Source organism: Etheostoma cragini, chromosome 6, assembly GCF_013103735.1.
Source record: "Etheostoma cragini isolate CJK2018 chromosome 6, CSU_Ecrag_1.0, whole genome shotgun sequence".
NCBI lineage: Eukaryota > Metazoa > Chordata > Actinopteri > Perciformes > Percidae > Etheostoma > Etheostoma cragini.
The window spans coordinates 9816866-9838623 of NC_048412.1; the positions used below are offsets into that span (position 1 = coordinate 9816866).

Here is a 21758-nt window from a genome sequence, read left to right on the forward strand (position 1 = left end):
CCCCCCCCCCCTGCTTCTGTCGACAGAGATCTCTGGTGTGAGCTCAGGGTGCCAGCAGGGTGGCTGTCTGACCTGCTCTGACTACAATGGCTGCCTGTCCTGCAAGCCACGCTTCTTCATGCATTTGGAGAGGATTGGGATGAAGCAGATCGGGGTGTGCATGACTTCCTGTCCTCCAGGCTTTTACGGCACACGCTCCCCAGAAAGAAACACCTGCACAAGTAAGCCACAATGAGCAACTAACTGTATTTGTGTAGGAGAATGTTAATGTGTAATGAATTTCCCTCTGAAGGGACGGGCATTAGTATTCAGTATAATCTGCTCTCAAAACAAAAACATAAAAAGTATCTCAACCTCATCTTGGATTTACTGCTACCTCATAGATACCTTCTTTACAAGAAGTTTGAAGACCTGCTTGTGAAATATAGCATTAAATATCCATACGGTATATACTGAAGTAACTTGATCCTGTTAAGTATGTTTCCTTTTGCTGACATTAAATTAAACCAAGTGTTGCTTTACTGAAAATCCCATATCCACTGTGTAACACATGAATTTGAGTGCTGTGGCCTATATTCCTGCCTGTATTTCCAGTATTTCGAGATGTACACAAGAACACACACACATTGACACTCTGTATATTTAACACACAGGCTACATGCGATAACTTGTGCAGTTTAAATAAACGCTGGCGGTGGGTCTGTGTCTCTCTGTCAGAGTGCAGGTCGGAGTGCGACTCCTGCTTCTACAAGAACTTCTGCACACACTGCCGAGCAGGATTCTTCCTTCACCTGGGCAAGTGCCAGGAGAACTGCCCAGAGGGGCTGGTCCGCAGTGACACACAGAGGGAGTGTGTTCCCAGTGAGTATTTATACTTCACAATTATCAGGGACAGAAAAAACACAGGTTTTGCCCTTAATTTTTCTCTATTTACCTTGTAGTTATCCAACATTGTTCATGAAGACAATTACTAAACTACTACTACTACCCACATACATGTTCATGTGTAAACTTTGACCACTACTATATTCAGGGGTACATAACTGTGCTTTTGCCTTTGCAGGGTGCCATGCAGAGTGTGAGGTGTGTGTGAACAGTGAGACATGCACACAGTGCAGGCCAGGCCGGTACCAGCTCAGCGGGAGGTGCCACCATGTCTGTCCAGAGGACTACGAGCCTAATGGCATACTCATGGAGTGCACACCACAAGGTCAGTCCTGTGGTTTTATACGTGTGTGCGTGCGTGCGTGTGTGCAGGTGGGCACTGTTATCCCAAATTAGTTGACTTTACTAGAAATTTGCATGGAAACCCGTTGCCTTTAACCGTCTACGTTTTTACACAAGGTGAAACTTAACAGGTCAAGTTGTACTAACACGGAGATCATATCAAGTTTAGTCATTTCAAAAAAATCCTTGGTAAACATAAATTATTTTATTGTCTAAAATACAAATGTTAAGTTAAAGCGTTGCAAGTGCAATAATGAACATCTGTTACATTCAAGTCATTGCCAAATGAGATGATACAAAACTAATTAAGACTCTCAGCTCCGGTGTCGTCCGGAAACTTTTGCGCTCAGAATCTGGAGTGAAGATAATTACTTCCTCTGAAGAGTCCATCATGTTTTGTTAAGGTCCCAAGCATGAAAATTTCACTTTATCAATTTTTATTAACGTTTATATGAGTTCCCCCAACCTGACTATGGTTTCCCAATGGCTAGCAATGGCGATAGGTGTAAACCGAGCCTTGGGTGTCCTACTCTGAATTTGAGAAAATGGAAGCTCAGATGGGCCGATCTAGAATCTTTCCCCTTATGAGGTCATAAGGGGCAAGGCTACCTCCCCTTTCTCTGCTTTGCACACCCAGAGATTTTGGCCCACCCATGAGAGGGAGACATCATGGCTTTCAAACGAGCAAAGACGCAGTTGGTCAAGGCCAATAGCACACACCATGGTGTTAAACGTGATGAACATTACAAAACTATACATACAATTAAAAACTATTTGTTTTACTTTATAACAGCCTGATTTAAGGAACACTGTATTCAATACATTTGTTCCAATTAAACAGATCAACAACATACATGCATAACATTGTGATTTTCTAACGTATTGTGCACTGAATCTGATTATTACAAAAAACTAATGTGATTTAGTAATTAATGTGATTTTTAACAAAACATAAAAGAACAAGTAGTAACCACTTAAAAAGGTTTAAATACAACTAAATCTGGGTTTACAGTGTGTGTGCGTGTGCGTGTGCGTGTGCGTGTGCGTGTGCGTGTGCGTGTGCGTGTGTGTGTGTGTGTGTGTGTGTGTGAAGGTTTGTGTCAGATGCCATCATGTTGGTAGAGCCCAATGCCACCTTTTTGGCTCAACACTTTCTCACCCTCACTTCTCTGTCTCCATTCTTCCCCTGTCAGTGCACTGCGAGGTGGGTGAGTGGAGCGAGTGGAGCCCATGCTCTCGGTCCGGTAAAACCTGTGGGTTCAAGCGAGGACAGGAGACCCGCACACGGCAGCTCCTCCAGTCTCCATCACCCTTTGGCAATCCCTGCCCTGGGATGTCAGAAACCAAAGAGTGCCTGGTCAAGAGGAGGAAATGTCCAGGTAAAGAACACATTATCAAAGTTACAGTTTGTTTTATTTTAAATGAGCACATCATAGATATTGCCTGTTGTGGCTGCTGTTGGCTGATCACACCCATTATATTTGTGATACATGGTACGATTTCTATGAATTCCAGACCTTGCTGCTTTAGCTTGTACCATCAGAGCTAGTCGGTCTTCCGCTCGGGACTACGACTGTTTACTCAGAGCATTGTCATTGTGGTTAGAGTGAGGACAGTGGGGGGAACACACATGTGTGATGTTGCAATGGGTATATTGTGTGTTTTCCCGCAAAACCTCTCTGGATTTTTAAAGAGTAAAACTGCTTTCTCTGCTACTAGTAAACAGGGAATAGCGTGATCATTTCTAATGTAGTGGACTGCTTTCAGACGGGGACAACTCTGTATAAAACCAAATGCTGTGCCGCATTTATGACCACTTTCTGTTATGTGTGTAGCCTACTGCGTGTGTGAGGTTATTGGTTGGCGGCTACAGCTGGTTGGGATCTTTAGTGTTAAATGACAGATCACAGACAGGCAAGGAGGCTGAGATCCAGCCCCCTGGGGCCTCACACTTACATAACAAACAGTCTGTGTGTGTGTTAGTGTGTGTGTGTGTGTGTGTGTGTGTGTGTGTGTGTGTGTGTGTGTGTGTGTGTGTGTGTGTGTGTGTGTGTGTGTGTGTGTGTGTGTGTGTGTGTGTGTGTGTGTGTGTGTGTGTGTGTGTGTGTGTGTGTGTGTGTGTGTGTGTGTGTGAGATGCTGCAGAAAAGCAGTTGACTCCGGAGCAGAAACAGCCAGCTCAACATCAACATCCTCCCCCTGGGAGGCACGCGGCGACCAGGGGATCAGTATTGGTTTATCCCCACAGCTGCCAATACACACACACACACACACACACACACACACACACACACACACACACACACACACATGCACAGATAAATTGAGATCCAGATACACCCCCTCTTTCAGACAAATGCACAAATACCCATTTACAGACTCACTTGTGCACATAAAACACACACACACACACAGATACACACACATAAGATTTTTTACTGACTAAAATAACTACACAGCCGTTGCTCTTGGTGGTAACTTGTGAAGAGAGTCAACTGGGTTGACGTGATATGTAAGGCAGACTGTGAAATGTGCCCTCTGTCACCCCCCGCTATCCATCTCTCTCTCTCTCACTTTCTATGTGTAGCCCTATCTCTCTACTGATCCAATGCCCCATCCTCGTCCCCTCCACACACACACACACACACACACACACACTCCCTACCACACCAAAGAAAACACAGACCACCATATAAACTCCCCGTTGGCGCTGCAGTCAGTCGGGTCGGGCTGAGACTTTAGTGTGGAGATCGCAGCCCTGTTGATCTGACCTGAGCCTGGTGAAAGGAGGGGGTGCAGGGAGAAGGGAGATGATTTTAATAAAGAAAGAAAGAAAGAAAGAAAGAGAAAGCTGCGTTGATGTTGTCCCTTGCTTGTAATTACCCGGCTGCCCTTGCTTGAAGAGCATCCGCAGTAAATGAGAGCTAATTATCTGCTTCGGCGCGTCCTCTCCTCACTGTTTACGTTCTGCACACGCTAGGGGGTCAGTGGTCCGACCTCAGAGAGCCCCCTGTAATCCTCCAGCAGCCCGCAGACAGTGATACATCCTCCTCCTCCTTTTCCTTTCTTCCTCTTTTGCACTTTCTCCATTTGCCTTCTCCTCCCTCTCTGTCCTGCCCCTCCTTTTGCCATTCTTCTCCTCGCTATATCATTTTACTCCTTCACACAAGTCTATGCCTCGGCCTACTGCCTCACCCATTGCATATTCTTTTACCATTTGTATGGCCTAACTCAGTTTGACATTTTGGGAAATACAACTGCTTTATTGAAGAGGGTTAACTGACACAATCGATAGCGCCCTCATGTCTGTTTATTAAATATGAAGCATAAGTCAACAAGGGGTTAGCTTAGCTTAGCATGAAGACTTTAAATCTGCCCACCAGCACATTTACAGCTCACAAATTAACAAAAAGCAGAAAGTTTTTGTTCTATGGGGAGTTACTCACAAAAACAATTGAAAACAGGTGAATTCTCAAAAATGTAAATAAAGTCAGGCTAGCTTGCGGTCTTTACGCAAAACAAAAGGAATCCTCTCCTGGCTACAATATCATATTTAATACATCGATATGAGAGAGGTGTCAATCTTGTCATATAGCTATTAACCGGAAAACGCATTTCCTAAAAAGTTGAACATTTTAAAACATATTACTCTAGCTAATACCTCGTCTAGAGAACCATTACAAATCCCTTCCAGTTTGTGCTGATTGACCCCGAAACAATGGTTTAAATTACGGATATCAAGTCACAAAAGTTGTTAAAACCGGGAGAAAAATGCTGACATATTCGGGCTGAGACTCTTAGAGAAACTTGGCTCTGTTCCTCCGTTATCCACGGCTAGAGATTACGAATGTTTACACACACATCCTCATCCGCGCCGCCGTCTCTCAAGTTAATGCTGGCTAATTTGTCCTTCGATCGACCTGCTGTTCACCTCTCTATCTCTGAGGCCGGACATACCGTGTGCCCTCTGCAAACCTTAGCCCCCTTTAACTCCTACACACACACACACACACACACACACATACAGTTGAGCAAGTTACATAGCATCAACCAGACAATGAGGAGGACTGATTCTCACACACGCGCACACACACACACACACACACACAGAGAACCCCCCTCACAACATCCTGGCGGCCATGCGGCAGGCATTCCTCTTGTGGGACAGCCAATAGCCTTTAATCTCAGCCTGGCTCCCGCCAAAAGCTCCCCGGACGACAGAACGCCTGCCACAGAGGATGTGCCACCATAAAACACACAGTGCTCCTCCAACCGCATGTACACGCACGTATGCGCACACACACACACACACAGACACACGCACATACCTCCCTCTTACCCAGAGCGCCTTTTGACTCTAATTTTCTATCTGTTGGTTTCCTAGTCTCAACTTTTTCTTAAATTCATTTAGTAGTCTCTCTGGATTTGTATCCGTTGCTTCCACTGCTCTCTTTCTTCTCCATGTCTCTTTCACCAGCATGCTAACTCAGTTTGTCACACACACACACACACACAGTGCGTGGTGTCCCACTCAGTACTGACTCCTGTCCTTCGTGAATGTGAAGTTATACAGACAGGTCCACTAGTGTCTGTGTTTACACTGGGCAGCTTTTAGAGGATGAAATGGAGAACACCATTTTCTGCATCCATTTTTTCCTCATTAACTAGAAATTATAGCAAATGTTCCTTCAGTTGTACTGATGACAAATACCTGCACTAAATATACACGGGGACTAAGAGAAGATCCAGACTCTGGATCCAGATTTGCTTTCTCATTTGAAATGAATATCAATATTTATACTGTATCGGTCATAACTAATATTTTAGAGCGTATCTAGTCTTAGTGCAAATGACAAAATCTTAAGTGGAGCATGTTTAGTGTATATATATGTATGTAGGCTATACAATGAGGTAACAGGTTAAAGAGGGACAACAGAGATTTACAAGTGCTCTCCTACATTATTATTTGTGTTGTACATATATTGTGTATATTTGTACTCACTTCCATGAGCTATTGCTAGACAACAAAATAGACATTAGGGTGTTAAACAAATGTTTCTGTTGCTTTAAATTTGTGTCAGTTACATCAACAGCAACCACATAAAGGAAAAGTGCAACATTTTGCAAATGATTGCTTTCACTCTTAAATCCATACTGATCCACAGCCAGGAGTCTCCATAGCTAATGCTAAGGTTAGCTTGGCACAAAAGCTAGCATACTTACAGTGCCATGAGTGCAAGCAATACAATACAAAGTAATAGTTTCAATCATTGGTTCGTGTCAAATATTACAATTCCTGAACAATCCTATTGTCACTTTTGGACTAACCTTGATACAACGTTACTACCTTGTTTTGTAAAAAAATGTGTTCCAACATATATTTGTGTAGTACTTTCGCAGCCTCCCAGCATATTGAACAAGTCTCATCCAGAACTGGACTTATTGGTGACGTGAGCAGTTCCACTTTAATTAGGGCAAACATTTTAATCAAATAAAGCGATATCATCACAGGTGCAGGTTCCAGTTCAAGTTCATAATATCACTGGAAGATTTTCATGTGTTGTCTCCCAAGCCAACCTCCCACTCTCTACCTGTCAGACATTACTCATTAAAACTTGGCTTTGGGGAATATGCTAAATGTCTGTTGAAATGTTTGGTTCGATAAACACGCTCCTAATCACCTCAACACTGGCATGGATTAGGGCTACAGTACGACTAATCTACTGAACTTGTATATAGTTGTACATGGTGTCAGGACAGAGGAAACAATGAGAGCACAGGGGACTTCCTGTGTTTATAGAGGACGGGGGACAGACCCTGAATGAGTCAGTGCACCAGATTACGCCATCAGTCCATCCATCGATTTATGCACCCACCCATCTTCAATATCTTTGATTTGATTCTTTTTCAGACTTACATTTCCCTGTCTTGCAATTAAACACTGTGCTGTCTATACTACAGTTTGTGCAAATATTCACACATGTCCATCTCCTGTCTTCATAATTTTCAGAAGAAGATTAAACACAGTGGGCAAATAGAGCTTGGTATCACTAGCCCTGAATGTGTGGGTCAGATATGGTCCTTGGTCCAACCAGAGCCCCGGCTAGAATAATGAACAGACAGAGAGGGAGAGGATGAGCGGATAGGGGGCCGAAAAGGACAGCTCTCCCTTTATCACTCTCTCTCTCTCTCTCTCTCTCTCTCTCTCTCCCTGTGTCTGTGCCTACTGCCTACTTCAGCAGTTTCACAATCCCCGACTGGCCAGCCAACTGGGCAAGCAGGCCGTGCTGCTCCGTTCCACTCACACATGAACAGCAACAGTACAACAACAGGAAAGGGCCTCCTCTGCTTTCACTTGTAGGTCCTGTCTCCAACCTCCCTGGGGATGGATCTTGTTATTATCATTAATAACTGTAGCTCGAGCAGAGATAAACCTTCAGCATTCCAAAAGTCTTGGTTTTGTTTATGAGATGGTGTTGCAAGAACAGATAAATTAGGGGTTTATTTAAAGGTTTTCTATTTTGGACAAAGGTCTGCTCTTCACAGGGGGAGGGCTGCTGTCTGTGATTAAAGACTGGCATCTAGTGGTCAAAACAGAGCATTGAGATAAAAACTGCACCCTGGACCCTGCATCATGCTTGTAGTGCGTTCACTATCACTCAACAAGTCTTGTTACTTTTACTTGAAGGGATTTTATATAATTTATTTTTTATTTATTTTTTACTTACAGGCTGATGCATGGATGAGTTGAAGCTATGAATCCTACTAACTAGTGTTTGCCAAATGCAAATCAACAGCAGGGAACAGTGTTGAGATAAAAGATTACAGCTTTTATACGGCCATAGCAAAATACTGTATGAGTAAGGATCTTATTATGGTGCATGTGTTATTGGGGCTCCCTGTCTGATATTGTTCATATTAATTTAGACAATAAGCATACATGTTACCAGACTTACTTCTTAAGTAGCAAATGGTTAACAATTGGTACTATTTGAAATGTAGACCTACATTTTGGACATTTTCTAATGCTGTATCAATTGCATTATAAGAAACGTTCTTATTGAAATACATTGTATTAGCAGTATTAAAATATGAATAATATCTCCTGATATTGGTTTGGACAAGATGACGAGCTTCACCCTCTTCCTTGCTTTACTGATCTTTATTTCGTTTTCTGAACATCCAGGGGGACGGAGGAAGAATGAGCGAAGAGAACAGAGGAATCGCAACAACCGAAAAGATAAGGAGAACCAAGAGGGGCGACGGGAGAGGAAGAGAGAAAGGGAGCGAGAGAGGGACCCGGGTGAACGTGAGGACTCTGATAACAGGAACAAAACGGAGCACAGGCATCGCAGAGGCCACGACACAGACCCAGTGTCCCCTGAAGACGGCCTTGTACAGTAGTGCTCTGGACAGACAAATTCTAACGCCTCCCCACCCTCCTCCTGTTATCCTCCCATTCTTCCTCCTCCACAACTCTCCCATCCTCACCCACTGTTCACCCCTCTCGACCCCTCTCTGCAGGGGTGTTGCTGCTACCTGTATGATTTGAATATAATGTTAATGCACAAGCGATTTGGGGCACATTCAGCCACAAGGCTTGGGCCACTTTTTTTTCCTAACCTGTAGCCTTCACTTCCACCACTGAGAGAGTGTCTCTGTTGAAATGTGCAGGAGACACTGCCGAGACTGCTGTTGGGACTGAAGAACAAAGCGAGAAATTCAAATGTCTGTGACTGTGTGGTGGACTGGCAGGCTGGCAGACACACGGACAGAGAGACAAAGACGTTATACTATGTGCTAGTTGATTTGGTTATTTAATGGGGCCCTGGTACATTGCGCGTCTTGGTTTTTGAATGTAGATTTTGCAACATTATGTAGAACATTTGTTTATTGTTGTTGTTCCTGTATAGATCCTGTATAGATCTCTATACTTTATTTTATTTGGTGCAGAATTTGTAAAGAAAAAATAAAAGTGAGTTTGCTAATTGCCATCTTGTGACATTTTTATAATCACTACCAGTGAGAACCTTCATGCTATGAATCAAAGGATCATGGTCAAAAACTGACTAACATGTGTTCTGTACATCTTGGACAAAAGCTAGTTTGATCCAGATAAGTGATGAATCTAATCTACCATTGGTTTTTCTTTTTGTGTAAATGGAATCTGTGCTCTCAGTAAAGCTCCTTGACTTAGAACCAAAAGCACCTGTATGTCAAATAAAACTATAATGGGTTTGTACCTGTGTCTGTTCTGCGTTTCCTCTGCTATCCCCTGCAATCCTCCTGAACATGGCTAACCCTCCTGTTGTCTTCCCGTCAAAAATGAAAATTAACACTTTTATTGACGTTTTTTATCGATGTTTTTAACTCTTTCTTACGTACTTTTGACACTTTTTTTCTATTTTTGTCACTTTTTGTTAACATTAATCGTAACATTAACTTATTAACTTTCGCTTTGGTCATTTTTGGAATTTATGGTCAATAAACCTCATTTATAGGAAATTATTCCTAACGTTTGCGTTAGAAAAGCAGAAATTAGGAATTATCTAGACTAAAATAAAAGCAATGTATGTTGATGGATAATCACAGACTGGAATATGTCAACTTTTAATCAATACTATTTCAAAACCACCTTTTTTTGAAATGCTATAAAATGGAATAAGACACCCCAAAATGAATGAAAGTAGAGATTTGTACTTGCCAAAGAGCGTTGTGTGGAATCATTCATGTTTTTTTGGGTAGTTAAAAAGAACATTGATATAGGAAAAAGGGTCAATTTGACACGAGGACAACATGACAGTTATAACCTCGGAGTAAATGTAAAGTGAAACTCAGTACACTATGCTGCTAGTCATTGTTGATTCAAAGGTTGCCATGAGCTCATTTTGGTGAAAGCTGAAGCCGTGGTAAGGCATAAATATACTGCAACACATGAACACTCGTCATAGACACTGACTGGTAGCTCTTAGTGTCACTAAAGTGAAATACAGCATGTTCTTTTGCAATTGAGAAACATCAAGAGCTACCAATAAACACCAGTAGAGGTTATGTCCGTTGTAGCAAGGAAGGTGTATCACTATTGTGTTCCTCCGCAAATATTGTGAATCATCAAACATGAAGTTTGAAGTAGTTATTCTCCCTCCAGTCATTATTCAAGTCAAAATTTTAGGAGTAATTATTACAATAGGCCCTCTTTAAATCTTTTGCAAATAAATCTGACAACTACCATCAATAGGCTCCAACTTCACAGCAAGATATACATTTAATACGTATAATAATTTAAATCCCTTCTCAAATATAAAGTTGCCTGCATTTGAACCCATATCTTAACTATTTCAGTCTATCAAGTTTGTCAGTAAACAAGATTTGACAGGTTCCATTGTACCATGTTGAGCCACATTATGTTGGTGAAAACAAAAGAATCATTTTTAAAGCTAAACTGTTTATTAGTGGAGTATTTTGCTCACTGGTAACATCTACATTGGTATCATCAGGCATGATCACAGTATTTCCTCCTCATTCATTAAGCAGAGAAATCCTCATTAATACAGACTGTACATGAAAATATGAATTTGTGTTAAATTCGACATTTGCAAAATATAGACAAGTCACAGTACGGTATTTACACTAATCATAAGTACAAAATAAAGCCATGTTTGGGCAAAAGAAATAAGTGTACAGAGCAAAAAGGACCTTGGTTAAAACCAGGATTTCTGATTAAGATGATCTCACTGCTAAAACAAAAAGGGAAACACTGACAGATCTTGAAATTAACCAGGATGACTTTTAAGTTAAGATCGGGAACAAATGATCCATTACAACTGCTTTTGTATGTTTTTAACTGACTTAAATGTCCCCTGTTCACTTCATATTAGCCACAAAATCTTCGCCCTTCTTGATAGAAGCCTTCAGCTCATCCATGGCGTCGGCGACCAGCTTCTCTTCAAATGCAGTCAGCTTGCCCAGTCCAAGGTTCTTCTCAATACCGTTCTTCCCCAGGAGAAGAGGTGTGGAGAAGTACTTGCACTCTGTCTCCTCAGACCTGACATAACCGCACTCCACCACACCCTCCTTTCCATTCATGGCGTCCAGGACAGAGAAGGTGAAGCGGGCGCCAGCGTAGGCCATGGACAGGGTAGCAGATCCGGCTCCGGCCTTAGCCTTCACCACCTCTGTGCCGGCCTCCTGGATCCTACCAGTCAGAGCAGCCAACTGGTCAGCAGGGAACTCCACTTTTGGTGTGCACTGGGAAATGAGGGGAATGATGGTCTTCCCAGCATGACCTCCAATCACTGGCACATTGACACGAGCTGGGTCAAGGCCTTTGAGGTCTGCTACGAAGGCGTTTGCTCTGACAATGTCCAGGGTTGTGACCCCAAACACTCTGTTGGGGTTGTAAACGCCATACTTCTTCATGACCTCTGATGTAATAGGTATGGTGGAGTTGACAGGGTTGGCAATGACGCAGATCATGGCTTCTGGGCAGTTGCGGGCGCAGGCGTCGGCCAAGGTGGCTACAATGGTGGCGTTGGTGTTGAAGAGATCATCACGGGTCATGCCGGGTTTTCTGGGCACACCGGCGGGGATGACCACGACATCGCAGCCCTGCAGAGCAGCATTTAGCTGGTCGGGACCCATGTGGCCGGTCACCTGGGCCCTCGTCTCGATGTGGCTGAGGTCTGCAGCCACACCGGGGGTGTGGGCGATATCATACAGGGAGAGGTGACTCACCAGGGGGCTATTCTTGAGAAGCAGAGAAAGCGGCTGGCCTATGCCGCCTGACGCTCCCAGCACCGCCACCTTGGCGTGGTTCTGCGACGAGGTGGAAAGGCTCCTAGCCAAGCTCACGGTCGGTCTCACTGCACGGGCAAACATTTTTGTTAGGTACTTCTTTCTTTACTTTTGTACAAATAAAAATGACTGACGAGCCGCTCTCCTCTGTGACTCCAACGTCCTCTAGCCACGAGCAAACAGGAAGACAGAACACTGTCATGCGTAGAGGATAAAGGGTGTGCGTCTTTACGTCAATTTGCGTCAGCGCGTAGTGTTACGTCGTCGTCTTTATCTCAGCTCCTTTTTCAGAGGAAAACAAAGCCAGTTAACATTGGAAGTCGGTAAATTAGCGATAGAAATTAGTGCCGTTACACGAATTGTAACTACACACCTGACCAACGGAGCAACATCTATAGGTACGTTACCTACGCAGGCGTTGTATTGTCCCTGTCGTGGGAAAAATGATTATCGTTGTTGCTTGTTTCTCCCTGCTAAAAAAAAAAAAAAAAGCTAACACCGTCAGATGATCTCCGTCTATTTGCTGGAGTCAGAATGCTGCCATCAGACTGGCCAGTTAGCTACAACAGGTCCTATTGTTAAAATCGCTTTGTCAGTCGAGAAATCCTTCTGTGCAGTTTGACCTGAGTTTTGTAACAACAAACGGCATACTTTTTTGTACGTTAGATTAACCAGTTTGTTACCAGTTAGTGCGAATATTAGGTCGCTAGCTGTGTTCATCATTACGGCTGTCATAAGCCAGCTGGGTTTAGTTAGCGACACAGTTTACTGTTTGTAGCTAGTCAGTTAACAGAGCAGCCCTTTGTTCCACAGACTTTACATAAACCCTTGCATTTTAGTCATAGCTAAGTGAATTAACGCTTGTAGCGTTAGCTAAGCCGTTTGCATATCCGGTCAGCTGTCATAAAAGGTTTACATAAGTCCGATATTGGGTATCACAATTGCACCCATTTTCAGGACTGTCTGACATTTCACCGACTGCTGTTTTTCTCTAGGCAGTGGCAAGCTCGAAGGTCCATCGGCTCTCCTAATGATACATCAGAAATAAGGGTAATTCCAGTAAGTATCAAATAGCATGTCTGTTAGCCCCGTTTGAGGTTACAAATGGCATATTGGTTATATTATCATTCAATACCATATGCTATACTTTATGATTCTTAGTTTAACTTCATCTTGGAATTTAGTGCTAGTGACCTGCAGTTGATGTGATCATGGACGCCAGCAGTAAGATATAAAAGTTATGTCATTGCAGAGTATAAATTGTCTCATTAGAATTTTTTGATTAGTCGTGGACCTTAAAACAACAATACTAATACACTTATATACTTTTTTTTTTTTTTAAATGAATAGTACTGATAAAAGTACAGATAACTCTAACATGCTCACAATAACCTTTTATTTACCATTGTCCCCTTTCCTTAGTACTTCCTAAGGATGGCTAGTTGTGGGGAGGTAGACCACTCTGTTAGCTCGCTTCCATCCAGCAAGAAAGGCGGCGGCAGCAGCAGCGGTGGTGGTGGAAGTGGGAACAGTGCAGAATCCTCATGCTCTGGCTCCGGCAACCCATCCCCAGCCCTGTCTGTACCAGAGTGTGCCATCTGTCTGCAGAGCTGCGTCCACCCAGTCCAACTGCCATGCCATCACGTCTTCTGTTTCCTGTGTGTGAAGGGAGCATCCTGGCAGAGCAAACGATGTGCTCTCTGCAGACAGGAAGTACCGGATGACTTCCTGGAAAGGCCTACACTTCTCTCTCCAGAGGAGCTAAAGGCATCGGCCGGAGGTCGGGCCGGGGCTGCAAGTGATCACGCCTGGTATTATGAGGGCCGTAACGGTTGGTGGCAGTATGATGAGCGAACCAGCCGTGAGCTGGAGGACGCTTTCTCCAAGGGCAAGAAAACGGCTGAAATGCTGATAGCTGGTTTTTTGTATGTAGCCGACTTGGAGAACATGGTGCAGTACAGGCGCAATGAGCACGGCCGTAGACGCAAGATGAAGAGGGACGTTTTGGATATCCCCAAGAAGGGAGTGGCGGGACTGCGTTTGGACACTGAGGTTGTTCCTGGGCCCATTGGGGCAGCTGGTCGAGAGAACTCTGCTGACGGGGCTGATACCACAGTAGCAGGTGTACAGCAGCCGGTTACAGGTATCCCCTCTACTGTTACAGCCCCTGCCAGACCTCCCACCTCCCTTGGTGGTCAGCCTGACAGCAGCAGCAACAGCATCAGCCCCACTCTGGAGGATGCTCTCTCCCAACTGCAGATCAGCCCCAGGCCCACACCTTCTCACGAGCGGTCTGAGCCTGGGGAAGGAGAGGAAGAAGATGAGGAAGAGGAGGCCTCACCCTCCAGGTCCTCTGAGCCTCACACCTCCGTGGACGAGTCTGGCTCTGGCGACTGGAGCGACGATGAGGAAGAGGAGGATGAAGAAGAAGAAGGGGGAGATGGAGAGCGTGTGGAGCCCTGGGAGGTTAGGCCACGTAGGCAAAGACTGAATCCAGAGGACAGAGCCCCTCCTGGCGCAGAGTCCGCCTCTCCTCCTTCTTCAACCAGTAGCAGTGGAAGGTCCAGAATGCCTGATGGCCAGTGTACAGTGACTGAAGTGTGATGTCATCAATGATACCATCATCACCTAACGGCTATGTTCCATTTCTTTAATTTATTCCCCACTGTATGCTGCGTTCATTCTGTCACGGATCGGATGTAGGCGGATTGCTCGGTAAAAGAGAAGTTAAGCATAACATACTCCATGGTTTTAGGTAAACGACTCAGTTTTAGCTGTCAAATTTGGTGCCTGTATTTGGCTCATAATGATCTGGATGTAGCTGTATGACTTGTTTGTCAGCCTCACACACACACACACACACACACACACACACACACACACACACACACACACACACACACACACACACACACACACACACACACACACACACACACATATATATATATATATATACACACACACACACACAGGGGTACAGCTTGGTGATGAGTCAGATGGATCCAGCATGCTGTTGTGAGCCATGGTATTTCCTGATTGTCATTCCAGCAAATCATGTGTGGTAACAGACTTATTATGGCATTCAGCTGCCATCAGTCGGCTCACTTTTTGCTATTTGGCTATATTTTGATATAGGCATATCGAGTGTTCTTTTTAAATTCCACAAAAGTGGGATTTGAAATGTAAAATTGACATGGCAACCTGCTTGTGCCTATCCTAGGTAGTCTCGTGTTGAAATTGATTATCCTAATACCCGGGGGGTCTCCGGGACTCTCAGCCAGATCTGTGACGTTCGAGGGATAAAGCATGGGGATGTTCCTCCTGGAACTGGGACCGTGTCATTATTGTTATCATGAACAGCTGCATTGCAATCATCTACACTTTAACTCTCTCAGCTAACGTAGCACACAGAATTGGGCTCGTTCGAGCTCTAGCCATCTGACTACTCTAATGTAACTTCTTCCCAACTCCAACCAAAATCATTTATTTACTGAGGATTTAACTGATTATTAAGCCTTTCTTTAAAAATTCTGCAATGTAACTGTCTTAACTTTTGAAAGTGTGTCATTTCAGAGCAGATTGTGGTTTGACAAAAATCTTTAGATTGTTTATCCAGATAAAGAAAGGAAATAGAAGTGCTTTGCTGTTAAGCAATGTTGGTATTTAAATGTGCTACAGCAGGAGCCCCCAGGATTATCTGTCTACCTCGACGGTTTGTCTTTCATTTAACCTGCAGCTTCTAAAGTCTGTGTAGATTACAATGTTTCAAATGAATGTGTGTGATAGAAGTACATACATATGACATTTATTTTAACCTTTCCCAGCTTTAAAGAATTGGCATTTTAATGTGAAGTATCAGTGTTTTCATTTGGAAGCTGTTGAGGCCTCTGTAGCCTCGTTAGGATTCTTATTGTCCCTGACTAACCTATTCTCAGTTGGTGTTTCTAAGGTGTTGTGATCCGTGCATGTTTGAAGAGAGAGTTATTTCAACATTACTGGTTGGCGTGATGATGACAAATATAATTTTTTGGGTTGAGTTTGAGTAAATCTTTTTGTTTCATTTGTTTTTCTGCGTTTTAAGGTTGTGAATCCCCATATGTATGATATCTTGAGGCAGTAAGAGAACAAGAACATGCCACTGCTATTGGCCACTGCTATTTTTTTTTTTTTATAATTCGTACATGCTTACACCATCTGCTGTCTGTATTTCCATTCTGAAGAATAAAGTTTGTAACAGTTTTTGCTTGGCAACATTTTGTTACATGTTTGTAATCTGAGAATAAATTGTCATTTCATCATGCTAAAATGATATTTGAGCACCTTGTCTCTGATTATTTGGATATGAGTCTATCTCTGCTCTGTAATAGGGTGCATGTGAGTTTTTTTCTATTTAAAATATATATATGTGTGTGTGTATATTGTGTTACATAAGTAGAACCATCAATGGGCCCATTGTAAGATTTCACCAGTTTCTCAACACTACCACCTCAAGTATTTTGTGGTGGGGGTGTCACATTCTTCCCACTGAATGCAGCTGAAATATCTATTTTTCATATAACAAAGCATTAATGTGACATGGACAAAAACAGCTTCTTGCAGAATAAAAAGCCATTGTGGTTTCTCTGAGTTGCTATAAATACTGATAACTAATCCAGAACCCTTTTTCTACTGTTGATGGCAACCGTATAAACAAGTGTTTATGTGCTGTGTATCATAATGAGGTCAACTCTTGACCTTCCCTCACTCACCTTGTAAGTGTTTAGTATTCTGGCCGCGGTAGCAACCCTCCAGCTGGGTGCCTGTCCAGGAAACACGAGCTCTGGAAGGGAAACAGGAGATAAAGGCCTGGCGTCGTCCCGACAGCTGCCCTATTCACATTGTCGGGGCACTTTTTGCCTTGCTGCGTGGGCTAATTTAAATGTGAAATTAAAACTGAGCTACAAATTGGTGCCTGACCTTACAAAAAATCTGTACGCATATTTGAACTGTTTAATCTGGCCCTGTGCTTCAGCATCTTTCCACATGACTAGACGAAGAGCCAAATAATGCTCCTACCTACAGCTAACAATAAGAATCTCCCAGCAAAACAAAGTGTGGGGATTATCAATGAGCACAGAGAGAAAGGATCTGCTGAGCTAACCTAAAAACTGGTAGGTACAGCAGACAGCTTTACCTACGCAGCTGTTGATGCACCTTGCTTCATCAGCATCTGTATGCTGCTGTCTGTCTGCTTCAGTTAGGCTCGCCCTGGCATGATCTAATCACTACCATAACCCTTTTTCCGGGGACCTGGAGTTTAATAAGGATTTAGATGACGGAGTACGGAGTCCTTTGGGCCCTTGTTTTCATCCATACTGAAAATACAAGACTATAATAGCCATGGATTAATACAGCATATTCACTGTTCATCGCAGATATGGAAACCTAATCAGTCTTCATATAGGGAGACAAGTGTACAGCGTCTTAATGAGACAAAATTTCTCAGGTCAGCTGATGCTGCACCACAACTAATCCATGTGTTGCAGTAGAAAGGAGGCTGCAGAGTCCAGTTTGTAAAATAAAACCCCAAAGGAAGAAAGTTTTTATTTATTGTGTTAATGCAGTTTTTATCCCCCCCCCCAAAAAAAATCCCCTAATTCCATTGTTTCCAACAGAGGTAAGTTTGCACTAAATTAACAAAACAAACACATTATCAGCCTCACTGTTTATGCATTGGTATCTCAGCTCCTCCTCTTGTGATAATGAGCTATAATGTCACATAGAGAGACACCAAACAAAATACATCCCAACCATTAACGTATGTGACATTGACTGACCCTTAATCAGTTGATTAGAGACAACGATGCAGCTTTAGTCCTTGTCCTTGCAAAGCAAATCATGTGTCTCTATATTCCCAGAGTCCAACATTCAGAGTATTAAAGGAGAAGTACCTGTAATTGTCTTCAGCACACCAAAGAACTAACTACGTGTATTCATGTCAATCTAGAGTCAGTATGTAGCAGTTCTCTTCCACACAGTTGTGACCTAAGTTGAACATGTTGGCTGATCTAAGAAAGCTCTTAGAAAAGACTCATCTGTGTTTGGACTTGCTGGCCAGGGCCTGCAGGTTAGCTGGACCGCCCCACACTGTACCAAATACATCCTTCTCAGTCCTCAGAGCCTCGGATAGAGGGAGCTCTCTCCCTGACAGCACTACCTTCTTCACAGCCTGGATCACTGGGGCGGCTCCATTTGTATAGTGACTGAGCCAGTTTTCAGCACGCTGGAGGGGAGTCCCTGCACCTTCCTCTGCCTGGGGGACCTCCAAGACTCCATCTGCCAGTCCAATCTGTAGGCCAAGTTCGGGATCCACTTTTAGAGCACCACCAAGCAGCTTCAGAGCATTCTGGCTTCCGACTATGCGGACAAGTCGAGCGGCGCCGCCCCAGCCTGGGACCAGGCCCATGTGTTTATGGACAAACTGGATCACGCTGCCAGATGCCATTAGCCTATATGAGAGAGAGAGAGAGAGAGAGAGAGAGAGGATAGATTATTAGAAAACCTTTGGATGAAAGGTGATGGCGTTAAAAGGGATTCCAAGGGATTTTACATTACCTGAAATCGCAGGCAGTGGTGAGTTCTGCACCTCCTCCCAACGCTCTCCCCTCCACCAGAGCAACAGAGATCAGAGGCAGCCTGCACTGAGAGAACTCCTCTGTCAGCATACTGTGCTGCAAACAATACATGACATCTGACCTCCAACTCCTTTAACTCAGATGGGTTTCTGGTGATTTAGTCTGCACTAGTCTCGCATTACCAGACCTTCTTCCACAGCACCGGGAAGGAAGGTCTGGAGAGTTTACACAGCATTCCAAGATGGGAGTAAAACTCGCTCTAGTTTATTGTCATTTATTTTAACAAATCACAACTGTCTTGGGCGGTGCTAAGCGCTGGACGGAGCCACGGTGCATCTGTAAAAGAACCTTGGGAAGGAACTTGTTTTGGTGGACCACGTGTACGTTCAGAGGTTGTTTTAGTCGCGAAACTCAGAAATTGGATTTGAAAGATATTCTAGCTATCTATCTGGATTTACCCTGCACAGATCTGAGGAGGATTTAACCATAGTCCTCCATCCATCCATCCATCCATCCACCCATCCATCCACCGGAGGTTAAAATCACCACACATAGAAAGCGGAAGGTAACATCTGGCCGAAATAAGGGACATCTGGCAGAATTTTGGGAGGCACCGCCACCGGAGCAATCCCGGAAATGGAACGTCGTGGATCTGCCTTGATATTTACCAAAGCAGTAGAGAGGGAAAGGAAAGCCCTTACCTGAGTAGTCTTGTAAGAGCATTCTGCATGAACATACACATCTTCATCCCATCCTACAAGGAAATAAGTAAAGAGATGCAGACAGATTGCCCGCAGCAGTATGCAGATAGTCACAGCAGAGAGATACTGTAAACTATTTTTTTTTTGCTACCTCTGGGTTAGATATCGCCCTGATAGCGTTGAGGTCCGATCCAGAGCAGAAAGTTCCAGAAGCACCCTGAACAATGAGGCCTTTACAGTCTATCCAGTTCTCCAGCTGGTTCACCCTCTCCTCCAGATCCACCATCATACTGCCTGGGAGGAAGGAAAAACTCAAACACTAAACCGGCTGCAGACTACTTGGTTTATGCTTGTGTACAAATGGAGTTTATCATGAGAACAAAAAAAATCTGCACTAATCGAAATATATACAGTGACCTTACCGGAGAGGGCATTCATGCGGGACGGGTAGTTGATGGTCAGCACAGCGATGCCAGACTCCTGTTTGAGGAGGTCAATGGATCCTCCAGGAAAGGCCTGCAGCTTCTCTCTGATCTCCCCCTGGTCGAAGCAATGGACGCTGGAGTACGCACAGCCTCTCTGGAGCCGCCTTGGACAAAATACAGGTATAAAGTAAATAACATGTGAGTTATTTTAAAATCAAATCAATCAAATTATTTTATATCACAATGAAAATGCATGTGTAAAGGTATAAACAAATAGTATAAAAACGGCCTCATGGAAATCATGTAGTCCAGCCTGTACTTGCGTGACGAACGTGCGTCACTTTGTAACACGTTAGAAACTCGCCTAGCTGCTAGCATGCCACGCCCTCATGCTCTGCACCCAACTAGCTAGCAGTGCTTACCTAGCTACTGCGCATGTACGACTTCCACAGAAGTGTGATGCTTCACTCTGTAGCTAAAACAGAGAGCTCAACACACAGGGAGAAAAGAGGAGCTGCAGCAACGTGCAGTACAACAATATATATGGGATTTTCCTAATATTAAACCACATAATCCTATTCTGGTGCAACCTCTAAGTACAATTATGAACCTGAAAATGAGCATAATATGAGCACTTCAATACAGTCCCATCCCTCTCTGTAAATCAGCGTGAAGGAGGCATAGTGCAGAGCCACACAAACAAAACTCATTGATTCTGACTCAGTGAAGTTATGAGTCAGGCCAAGCACCTTTTTTGGCTGTTGGACAGGTTTGTGTTTATGAAATAATGTGGATTCAACTCGGTAGACTTGATTTGCTGTGACCAGCATGGTGGTCAACCACGCTGACTGAGTCCTTACCTGGCCCAGGCTCCACAGCTACTGCTCTTTAGGAGCTGTCGCCTCACTGCACACAGTACCATCCTGCAGCAGCATGGAGATGGAGGAATTTGGGCGGAAATAGTCAGACATTTATAAAGAGGTGGGCACATAAAGGTTGAGTACAGGGAGCAATGCCGAAATGCACCCTGCTCAGTCAAACAGAGAGAGAGAGAGAGAGAGAGAGAGAGAGAGAGAGAGAGAGATATCTTGCTAGCTTGCTATGTCGGCCTACGTTCATATTTAACGGAAAGCATTCATTATTCTGTTTGAAACCACAACGGAAGCCCTTTAAACGCTGTATAATCATATAAGTAAGTTTTTTTCAGTTGTATTTTCCAACTTGTTTTGCAGTAACGTTACACCATTCAAGCCTATTTGGAAAATGACATGTCATATGAGGTGTAAGTGTCCCTTTCTACCTTAAATAGCCTACGTAAGTTACGAATAAAACGAGCGGCGGAGAATATGAATACATTCCGTAAAACATTTGTTAACATTACACTAAAATAATTACAAACCACTTAGAAACAAAACACAAGCACTAACCTTCTTAACGTGTGGTGTTACTCTGAAATTCGTCCCCTCCGGAACTAGAGGTCCTAGGAAGGAGATAATGGCAACACACAAGTGTAGTTCCCCAACGTGCCCACAGGGGGCGGACTGATACCGCCACGCAGCAGATGGGATTTGGGTCAAATTGCAGGCCTGTTCTATCAACTCTTGCATAGAGGCAAATATATCCATTAATTATGTCATTGTGATTTTTGGGTCAAACGTATTTTACACAACACTATAGAAACTATAAATAAATAATGTATTTATTCAACATGAACTGTAGTTGTATTCATCATTGACCAATGCACTGCACAGAAAGATCTGCTCTTTGTCTGTCACAAGAATAAACACAGAATACCGGGGAATTGGCTCTGCAGACATGTCCTTATTCAGTAGTATTGATAGAGGGCTGTAAATATTGTCTATGGGTTATAATACAGCATTAGCAAAGGCAGCTGACAGTTATAGGAGACAGGCTCTGTTAACTTAGCCTATTGTCAACTAAAGTTTGCATTGTTGTACTGTGTCTGCGTGATAGTTTAATGGCAAAATAGTAGGT

General features: G+C 43.6%; 4 protein-coding genes across 6 annotated transcripts in view; 2 read left to right on the forward strand and 2 right to left on the reverse strand.

Annotated features, from left to right (window-relative positions):
* rspo3 (R-spondin 3) overlaps positions 1-9468 on the forward strand; it is a 15006-nt gene extending 5538 nt beyond the window's left edge. The window contains exons 2-6 of one of the 2 annotated variants that reach the window (XM_034875174.1): positions 27-221; positions 718-861; positions 1064-1210; positions 2421-2606; positions 8416-9468. In XM_034875174.1, coding sequence (XP_034731065.1) covers positions 27-221; positions 718-861; positions 1064-1210; positions 2421-2606; positions 8416-8630 — 887 coding nt within the window. In that variant the 3' untranslated portion in view covers positions 8631-9468. Of the gene's footprint in view, positions 1-26; positions 222-717; positions 862-1063; positions 1211-2420; positions 2607-8412 lie in introns of both variants that reach the window. The other variant, XM_034875173.1, reaches the window with a different exon arrangement.
* Positions 1-14867, forward strand: part of LOC117946794 (E3 ubiquitin-protein ligase rnf146-like) — a 19148-nt gene extending 4281 nt beyond the window's left edge. The window contains exons 1-3 of one of the 2 annotated variants that reach the window (XM_034875169.1): positions 12276-12418; positions 13016-13079; positions 13443-14867. In XM_034875169.1, coding sequence (XP_034731060.1) covers positions 13455-14624 — 1170 coding nt within the window. In that variant the 5' untranslated portion in view covers positions 12276-12418; positions 13016-13079; positions 13443-13454 and the 3' untranslated portion in view covers positions 14625-14867. Of the gene's footprint in view, positions 1-12275; positions 12419-13015; positions 13080-13442 lie in introns of those variants that run through there. The other variant, XM_034875170.1, reaches the window with a different exon arrangement.
* mdh2 (malate dehydrogenase 2, NAD (mitochondrial)) lies at positions 10655-12233 on the reverse strand. Its single transcript, XM_034875172.1, has one exon. It carries the CDS (start codon positions 12102-12104, stop codon positions 11091-11093), a length of 1014 nt encoding a protein of 337 aa, XP_034731063.1. The 5' UTR covers positions 12105-12233; the 3' UTR covers positions 10655-11090.
* Positions 14868-17715: 2848 nt separating the features above from the next.
* Positions 17716-21257, reverse strand: echdc1 (enoyl CoA hydratase domain containing 1). The gene is made up of 7 exons (XM_034875175.1): positions 21191-21257; positions 20624-20686; positions 19761-19927; positions 19490-19632; positions 19339-19391; positions 18618-18698; positions 17716-18511 (listed from the first exon to the last, which is right to left on the reverse strand). The coding sequence occupies exons 2-7, from the start codon at positions 20683-20685 to the stop codon at positions 18094-18096; spliced, it is 924 nt and encodes a 307-aa protein (XP_034731066.1). The 5' UTR covers position 20686; positions 21191-21257; the 3' UTR covers positions 17716-18093.
* Positions 21258-21758: the final 501 nt, after the last annotated feature.

Bases quoted from the DNA above. Each gene is read 5' to 3' on its own strand.
- echdc1 (XM_034875175.1), bottom strand. From the start codon at position 20,685: ATGGTACTGTGTGCAGTGAGGCGACAGCTCCTAAAGAGCAGTAGCTGT. The intron at 19,392-19,489 runs GTAGCAAAAAAA...ATTTCCTTGTAG, and splicing joins GGGCGATATCTAACCCAGAG to GATGGGATGAAGATGTGTAT. The intron at 18,512-18,617 runs GTAATGTAAAAT...TCTCTCATATAG, and splicing joins ACCACTGCCTGCGATTTCAG to GCTAATGGCATCTGGCAGCG.
- mdh2 (XM_034875172.1), bottom strand. From the start codon at position 12,104: ATGTTTGCCCGTGCAGTGAGACCGACCGTGAGCTTGGCTAGGAGCCTT.